The sequence below is a fragment of the Daktulosphaira vitifoliae genome, unplaced genomic scaffold (assembly GCF_025091365.1).
Source record: "Daktulosphaira vitifoliae isolate Bord-2020 unplaced genomic scaffold, ASM2509136v1 Scaffold_182, whole genome shotgun sequence".
NCBI classification, from domain to species: Eukaryota; Metazoa; Arthropoda; class Insecta; order Hemiptera; family Phylloxeridae; genus Daktulosphaira; species Daktulosphaira vitifoliae.
Genome location: NW_026099750.1, coordinates 1 through 9892, shown reverse-complemented (window position 1 = coordinate 9892; position 9892 = coordinate 1). Strand labels below are relative to the sequence as shown.

Genomic DNA, 9892 nt, shown 5'->3' with positions numbered 1-9892 from the left:
TGGTAAAATTAATACCTTCTCAGCTTCGCATCGAAGCTAAAATGTTTAAGGAGGCTATTTGTAATACAATTTTTTGCTTCCTCCTTTCCAGGTGTATCTAAGTATTTTCTTCGTTAGGATTAATATAATAATATTATTGTTGTATTAATAACTACAGTTAGGCTTTTGTTTTGAAGAGGTATACTTATAAAAATTATTCTCTATTACTCTAAAAGAAAAAATACACAGTATTTATATTCTGGGGAAATTTATCACCTCTTTATTAAGTCTTATGAATACTTAATAATGACATGATAGCAAAAAAGTATTTTCAATTTCAAGCAAACATTATTAATATTTACTTATTATTTTTATATTTAATTAGTTAATTTAAAGAATTTATAAGGTTTTGTTGAAAAAACTGATTCTATAATGTGTTGGTCAGACAATACTTGTATGATTATTAAATAATCTGAGATAATTAGATATATTTTTTTTTTTTTTTTTAGATTCATCAAAAGTTGAAAATTCTAAAGAATCTTCAGATCAAAACACACAGTCAGAACAGACTAATGATGTCAGAAAAGATAAAGTGTCTAACAATTCTGTGGAATCTAATTTAGAATATGAACAACTTGCTAACAAACAGAATGAATCTGTAACTGAAAATAGCTCAAATGAATTGAAAGATCGACTGGCTCCTGGTGAAGAAGTACCAGAAATTAATAAAAGAAATGATATCCATGATGAAAAAGAAACTAAAAAAACTATAAGCGATGAACCTACCAAACCCCAACGAATTGATAATAGTATTATTATGGAATTAAAAACTAAAAAAGAAATTCGTCAAAAAGTTTGGGAGTTTTTGGAAGAAAATTCATTGGTTGTCTTTCCCAAACCTTGTTTCAATCGTATTCCTAATTTTAAAGGATGTATCAATGTTACACAGTCATTAGAAAAGTTGGAAGATTTCAAGAAAGCCAAAACTATACAAGTTACTCCTGATAAAGCTCAAGAAACCGCACGTTTCTTGACTTTAAGTGTAGGAATTATTTAAAAATTAAACTTCCTATTTTATTTTTTGATTTTAAATGCTATTTTACTATTTTTAGTGGGGTAAAAGACTGTTGGTTCCATTACTTCGTTTAAAAGAAGGATTGTTGCAATGTGTTTCTTTACCATTTGCTGAACCTTCAGCTAAAATGTTACGTTCAGCTAGCACACAAAAAGGGTTACGAAAATGGGGAAATAAACTAATAACTCTTGATCAAAAAAATGAAGATGTTCCTCATATTGACATGATTGTTTTAGGATCTGTTGCTGTTGATAAGAAAGGTATAATTTAGTTACATCCATAATATATATACTCAATAATAATTTTATAAAATCAAATTAAAACTTGAATTTTGACAATTTTTGTTTTATAGGTCGTAGGATTGGTATTGGTAATGGTTTCTGTGATTTAGAGTTTGTTATATTAAATTCTATGAATATGGTGTCAGAAAATACTGTAATTGTTACAGTTGTTCATGATGCACAGGTGACTAAATATGTTTATGTATTATACATAATTTCCTTATAATTATAATATAGGTGCTAATATAATTTAAAATGGTTTAACAATAAAAATATCTCGATTACATTTATAGGGTGTCTGAGAAATGTTTTTGATTTTTAAATTAATGTATAAAAGTATTATGTCTTGAAATTTATTAATTATAAATCGCATAAAATTAGTATAAGTAACAGTTAAAGATATTGAAAAAGACTAAAATTTAATCAATTTAAAAATCACAAGTTGTGTTTGTTATATATTAATAATTTTTAATTTTTTTTAGGTATTTGACGACCTTCCAGCTGATATTTTTATGCCATACGATGTACCTGTTGACATCATAATAACTCCCAATGAAATAATTCGTGTTGAAAATCGTCTTGATCGCCCAAAGGATATATTTTGGAAATATATATCCAAACGTCGTTTATTGGAAATGCCTCCATTACAACTTTTGCGTACCAGACAAGAAGCTGATAGCAATATTGACTGCACACTCAAAGAAGTTGATAGTGATCCTGAAGAAATACCTCCATCGCCTAAAACATTCAAAAAAACAAAAAGGTATTGAATCTAATAATAATTATTGTCCTGTAATTGTAAAATTTAATAATTATATTTTAAACTATTTGTATCTAAGTATTTAGGATCAGTTGTGTAAAAGAGCTGTGGTATTGATAAAGATGTAAGACACAGGATTAAGTGCGGGTAGTTAAAGAGGAGAGAAACGTCTGGTATGTTATGCGATAAAAGAATTCCAATGAGGCTGAAAGGTAAATTCTATAAGACTAGTGAAATCGGTTATGATGTATGGTTCAAAGTGTTGAGCGGTTGACAAGAAAATAGAGCAGAGAATGAGAATGCTTAGATAGATGAGTGGAGTGACTAGAGAAGATAGGATAAGGAAAGAACATATAAGAGGGAGTATAGGTGTAGTGTCAATTGTAGATAAGATGAGAGAAAATATACTTCGATGGTTTGGTCATGTTATGAAGAGAGAGGAATCAAAAGCTGTTAGAACAGTTATGGAAATGAATGTTGAAGGAAGAAGAGGTAGAGAAAACCCAAAAAATTGATGGAAAAATGTAATTGAATGCATTATGAAAACAGCTGATGTGGGAGATCGTATAAAGTGGAAGTTTAGGATAAGGGTGGCCGACCCCAAGTAGTTGGAACTAATACCAGGAAAAATAAGAAGAAAAAGATTTTAAACTTTTTGTTAATCCAAATATTTTAAATAATGCTTTATTTTTTTTTTTAGTTATCGTCACCGACGATCATATTCTGTACGTTCTGAAACTAATGATTCTGTTTTTAAAGACTCTGAAGTGTCTAAGCATCGATCTATCTCAAGACAACGATCAGCTTCTACTAAGGACTCTAGAACTAATCGGAAACGTACTAAGTCAACTTCAAGTCAACCGAATCGTAGCAGTTCCATTGTGAGACAAAATAATAATGAAAAAGATCGCCGCTCTTCAAAAAAGAATAATAAACGTAGAACTAAATCAGAATCTGCCAAAAATGGTTCTCCTGAAAATGATTCTAAAAACTCAAATGGTTTACAAGAAGATTCCCCTTCTACAACAACACCTACTAAAGGAAAACGTAGATCTCGTCAAAAGCCACGTCGACGTAATGTTGTAGATGATGAAAAACAAGCTAACTATCAGTCTATTCCAAAAACTAAAGGAAACAACAAGCATAAATCACGAAGTACTTCACGTTCTGCTAAATATGAATATGTTGATCGTCAGGATTATAGTCGTGATATGTCGTTAAGCCGAAAAGCTCATCGTGAATATGTTCAAAGTCCAAAGCATTATTATTCACGTTGTGATGCTTATTCTCAAGAACGTCAGCCTAGAAATAATTCTAGAGTCCCTAGACGTGATATGTCTAATAGATCAAATGGTTTTCCTCAAAACAGATACACAAATGGGCCTGTAGTTCGTAATACTAGATATTTCAGTGGACCAATGATTCGCCAAAATAGTTACAATACAACAATATCTCGTCAAAACAGCAACAATCCAATTGTACGGCATAATAGTTTTTCTAATGATCATATGTCTCGTCAAAATAGCTTTTATGATGGTTCTATTTCTCGTCGTAACAGTTTTTCTAAAGGTAGTGTTATTCGGCAAGAAGGTTTTACCAACTCGAGAGTTTTTAGACCACCACATTACCGAAATGGAATGTCTCCTCAAACAAATGATGAAGTATGATATCAATAATTTATTTATATTTTCAAGTAATATTATTTAAATTTTTATTCAAACAATATTACTTTATAGCATAGAGATTACCGAGAATCTAGATCCCGTTACAATAATAACCGCATTGGGTACTATAATTCTAATGAAAGGTCAAACTACTCTAGAATTAATAATGGAGATGAATTTGTACTTAAAGTAGGAAATATTGCCAACAATGTTAGAGTACGTGATTTAAAAGCTGCTTTGATGGAACGTGGTGTAAAGCCATTGTGAGTATTTTCTTAATTTATTTTTATTAATTCTTATATTTTAAGAACTGTTAGTATATAAAATAATTACTTAATTTTAAAAGAATATTATCTTTAATATCACTCTAAATAATATCATTTAAATTTATAAATTTGTATTATTTGCAAGTGTAGATACATTTGCTTGTGATAAAAAGGTTTATATAAAATAATTGATTTTTAATATTTCTAAGTTAATTTTAAGCTATTTCATCAAAGAAACACAAAGGACATTTTAGATATGAATTCTTTTTTTGCACCTGAATAACCTTAAACCTTCAATATTATATAATAACAATTATGATAAATACATATCTATATTAATAAACTAAATTTAAAGTTGAAAATTGTTTACTACTTAAATTGATTATTTCAGAAATTCGTTAAGTTTAAAATGTCTGATTATGAGAAAATTAAAAAACACTAAAAAGTTAGATGGTACTTAATATTTTAAATGTAAAGTCACTGAAGTATCTAAATTTATTCTAAAGTATTTTACACAAGAAAATTATTTTCTTCCTGTGCCTAATTGCTTCATTTTCAGGGTTTAAAGTGTTTTAATCTAGGTGTTTTTGTAAATATGCTTTTGTGTAAAATAACAAACTGTTCAATCAGCTGAATAAAATTTCCTGTCATGTTTAACACAGAAAGTTGTCAAATATCATTCACATGACTGGTTTCTGCGTGTAACACATTATCTTATTTGAAACTGAATAACTATAGAACAATGATATTTGAATGATATCAACACAAATAATACATTTATACTCGAAAAATAAAAATTGAATCTAACTCAATTTTGTATTTTTGGAGTTTTTTTGGTTTCAAAATAAATTGATACCATTAATATTTTGTATATATTAAATTTCATTTACAGACATATTACTTGGAGAGGCCCAAGGGGTTTTGCATATTTACGTTATAACAACTCTGAAGATTTAAACAAGGACAATGTTATTGGATCATTGCAAAATGTACGCATTAAACCCAATGGTGTTGAAACTGCTCAAACTCAGACTCTCATTGTTACTGAATGTTAATTGTTAAAATTCTTAGTATAATACTGAATGCTAATTGTTAAAATTCTTAGTATAATATTAGACACCTTTATTGGTAAATTTCTTAAATACTCTTTACTTCATTCTTTTTAATTTTTAAATAAGAAAAATTTATCTTAATGAATAATTTAACAATTTAATCTTCTATCTTCAACATGCTTACTTTTATTTTTTATTTGGTTTTTTCTTTTTTAAGCTCTAAATGTTGATTTAATTAGTTAATTGCATAGAAAATTTATCTAAATACCTGAAGTATTAAAATAATATTGTATTTTGACATTTTTTGAAAAAGTGTTTAACTATGTGACTGTTACATTAACTTAAAAAATTGTATTGTTTTAAAATTTATCATCTTAACTTCTAAGAATATTTGTCTATTTGGGCCTTAATTTATTTCTAATCTTAATGTTAATGACATATCTTATTTAAAATTAAACATTTACCTTTACAATTGTTGAGTTTTTTTTTTTTAACTTTAATTATTCATACAATTAAATTTAGATAAGTGTATTGTATGAATAGTAAAAATAAGTATAATAAGTCATCTAAGATTTTTATATTTAAAATATGAAAAGATTTATTATGAGAAATAAGCTACAGTTTAATTACAGAAAACTAACAATTTTTCTAATATCATTTAGAATAAATGTATTATTTTTGCTTATTAACCATTTTAAAATGCAAACCATTGTTAATATAACAAGTAACATAATTATAATTATTAAACTTAAAAACAAAATAAAATTGAAGACATATTATTTGCTGTCCAGTTAAATTCATAAATTACGTAATGGTTCCATCAGTTCCCAAATATTTTCCTCATAATTTTTTAGGGTTTTAAAATTTTCATTGCTTACTGACTTGATATAATTGTTTCTTGAAAGTATTACCTAAAAGAATTTTAGACTTATAACATATGAGAAAGGCAATATTATGTATAATTACTAGTCTGAAACTACACCAATCCAAATTAAAATTATTATTTCGAAAATATCTCTCGACACTTGTTCTTTTGAAATCTTTGGGGCATTTTATTAGTTTGTGTAAGGGACTGATTTCTTTTTCCAATTCATAAAGTGTTGATGAAAAATTAGTTGCACTTCCAATAAAGACAACAACTCTAAAATTTTTAAGTTTTAACTTGACAATTTCTTAAATATTCATTATTTTTTCTTTATAAATAATATAAAAACACTGGTTATTATTGTGAATAACTATTATTCATTGAAAAATTATGTTAAAATTTTATATTTGAAATAACATATTTCAACTAAATAAATTTTAAAATAAAATAATAGTCAAATATATCATACGTTTATCAACTACGATACATTTTTTGTTCAACAATTGCAATATCGTGTAGCCTATGGATGTACTAAAAATTATTTACACGCTCCATAATTTTTAATGTAAAGTTAACTTATAAACATAATTTTAAAATTGCAAAATGCTCATTTTTAAAAGCAAATAATCAAAAAAATATATACTCTATTCTAGTATTGCTTCAGTTAATAACTTTTCACTCATCTCAAGTTAGGTTTAAATTTCAATACATTTCATTGTTCCCAGAAGTCTGGAAAACTTTAGAAAGCCAGGAGACGTTATAATATTTTGTTATATGTTGTTAAAATGTTGTTTTTCTTATATATTACACCTTAAATTGTAACCTGGGCTCAAGCCCGTTTATCTTTAATAAATAAATAAATAATGGTCAGAGAATTTTTATGATTTTGTCTGGAATTTTTAAACATTTATTAAACTTATGGAATATTTAGACAATTTTAGGAAAGGGTTAGGGGTCAAACTGTATACTCTGTTTTACTCCTACTTATTCTTAAACTTTTTTCTTCAAGAGCTTATCTCTGCACCTCTAGCCTTTGATTAATTTCTTCCCTATTTTCTCCTATTATCAATATATAGTCAGCGAATAACATGCACCACGGCACATCTTTTTGTATTTCTCTAGTAATTTCATCCATCACTATAAAAAGTAATTAAGGGCTTAAAGCAATACCTTGGTGCACTCCTACTCTTCCTCTAAAACCTTCGTTACTCCTCCTACGCTTTTTACCCTGCTGCAAGTGCCATCATACATATCTTTTATTATATTAATGTACCTTTTCGGGACTCCTTTTTTCATTAATGCCCACTTTAAAACCTCTCTAGGTACTCTATCATATGCTTTTTCTAAATCTTTAAATGACATATACAACTTATTTTTCTTTCGCCTAAACTTTTTAACTTAGTTGCCTCACACAAGATAATGGTTCCATTGTTGAATTACCAGACATAAATTCAAACTGGTTTTTAGATACCGATGTCTCATTTCTTACTCTCTTATCTATTACCTTTTCCCAAATTTTCATACTATGACTCATAAGTTTTATGCCTCTATAGTTTCCACACTCCTGTATGTCACCTTTACCTTTAAATATGGGCACCACAATACTATTTCTCTATTAATTTAGGATTTTTCCTTCTAATAAAATTTTATTTAATAGTTCCTTCAACTACCTTATGCCAACACCGCTGAATATTTTCCATACTCCTACTTTCACTTCATCTGGTCCTATTGCTTTATTTTATACAATATTTAGAGTGCTTCTTAAAATATTTATCAATTTTAAAAGTTTTTATCGCATTTTCGAAGTTTTTCAGAATATTTAAATCTTTACCCTATAAATTAAATGTTGTGGCAAAGTAATCTTAATTCAAACCTAATCAAATACAAAAATAATATATAATACCCTTCTTGATCTTTAGGATCTAATGGCACTCGTTGTCCAAGTTCTCTCGTCGAAGCCAATTTTGTCATATATACATTAAATTCGCTTTCGCGCCATAAGTGTTGTCTGAAAATATCTAACAAGGATTTTATCCGTTCTTGCTCAAACATGTCTTCAATGTTTAAGTTATTTATCTTAAATTGAACCTCATATTTTGCTAACTCTAAAACAAATGGTTTTATATAATTATTAATAAGTTATTTAATAATTGTTCATTTACTTAAGAAAATTGGGCACATAGTGATGTAAAAATATTTTTATTTACCTTCTTTTTTTTTAATATATAATTGAATAACTTTTTTCAACACTTGATATGTCATTCTGTTTAATCCAACGATATCTAACTAAAAATTGTATACATTTTTTATATTAAGAAGAGTTTCAAACAAGCAAAATACTTTTACTTTTTAACTTAAATTAGAAGGTATATGACTTTAAAATATATAAGCTTATGTATTAATTTGAAATTACATCAATAAGTTGCGAAGACCTTTAATGTACTAAAATGAAAATTATTTAATGTTCAGTAAGTAAAGAACGGGTTTCTATTGTTTTTATTGTTTGTAACAATTGACCTTACAATGTTTCCTTACTTGCTGAACACTCTGTATAATTTTCATTTTAGTACATTAAAAGTCTTCGCAACTTGTTGACATAATTCTAAATTAATGTATAAGCTTATAATTTAGTTAAACATTCTTTGGAGATCTACAATAAGACAATTTTGAGCATTAAGTATATATAATATTAAAAAAAATTACACAAACTCTGCAAAATCTTATGGTCAATTTAAAACATGTTGTAGGTTATCAAATGGAACTTTTAAAAATTAATTATAGGAGTTCATTAATAGTAACACAAAATGTAGGAGTTTATAAATTAATTATATAAAATTAGGTGTTAAAATTTTGATGTTTGCAATGGTTCTTCAATAGGGGAAGAAGTATCCCTCCCTCTAAATACGCCACTGTATTTTATAACCTACCATTGATATAAAATCGCGTTTAGGGTATACAACGAATAACACTCCTACTACTCTACTTTCTTAAAGTTATCTGGACTTCCACAGTAAATTCTTAAATATATCGCTGAATAGGATTACACTCAAGTATTATACGGTTCAAGTTCAAGTTTAGTCTAATTATTTCAAGAACGGGTTCTATAATTTTTTCTTAAGGTTTGAATTAGGTTTACCTAAAAACTTTAATTTAGTAGTTTGGCACACCGCTTTAAATATTGAAGCGTAAGTAGCTGTGCCAAACAATCCCATCTTACTCAGCAATTGCCCAGGGTCCTCTTATGTATATTCATTATTGCGGTTCATAAACTATAAGCTTTTAAGCCAAGTGATAATATAAGAAAAAAAATATTTTTTGAAGTTCGTCAATGATATATTTCCGGAAATCGATATCGTACCAAATTTCAGCGATATTATATTGCAATAATATAAAAAAAGAAAAAAAAAATTGTTCCCAATATTACAATATATTGATTTCATATGAAAAAATAAATCGATATCCAAAAAAAAATTATATTCAAAAATTAAATGTTATATCTAAATGTTTTCATCATTTTTTTTATTTTCAAGAATACCGTTAAGTTACCAATGTTATAAAAATGAGACTATAGTATACCAACCAAATCCGATAATGATATTAGTATAAAAAATATTTAGACAATAGATATATCTCACAACAATAATCAAATATTTTCAAATTACTTTTTATTATGAAGAAAAAAGTGTTTTTTTTTGTTAAAAGACATAATAATTATAATATAATTTCATCCATTTAATATAACCAATATATTATATTGGTTATATTAAATGAATAATAGTATTATAGTTTCAGTGTTTTGATTTTAAATAATAATGATAAAAAAAGATTATAAGTGCAGTTTATATTTTTTTATTTCTTTGTCACAACTGAAAGCCATTTTTTTACTTAAAAAAATAAAATTCAAACAATTTTTTTATTAAAAATGTATTTTTGATTATTGCGATATTTCA

General features: G+C 26.7%; 1 protein-coding gene and 1 pseudogene across 1 annotated transcript; one reads left to right on the top strand and one right to left on the bottom strand.

Annotated features, from left to right (window-relative positions):
- Positions 1-463: 463 nt before the first annotated feature.
- On the top strand, positions 464-5549 carry LOC126909201 (uncharacterized; the record flags this gene model as incomplete). The annotated part of the gene is made up of 7 exons (XM_050691618.1): positions 464-1021; positions 1092-1314; positions 1407-1519; positions 1818-2098; positions 2796-3756; positions 3832-4022; positions 4918-5549. Coding segments are annotated over 7 exons (2490 nt in total), but the record flags the coding sequence as incomplete, so codon positions are not given.
- Positions 5550-5677: 128 nt separating this feature from the next.
- Positions 5678-8287, bottom strand: LOC126909204 (uncharacterized; annotated as a pseudogene).
- Between the last annotated feature and the right edge of the window lie 1605 nt (positions 8288-9892).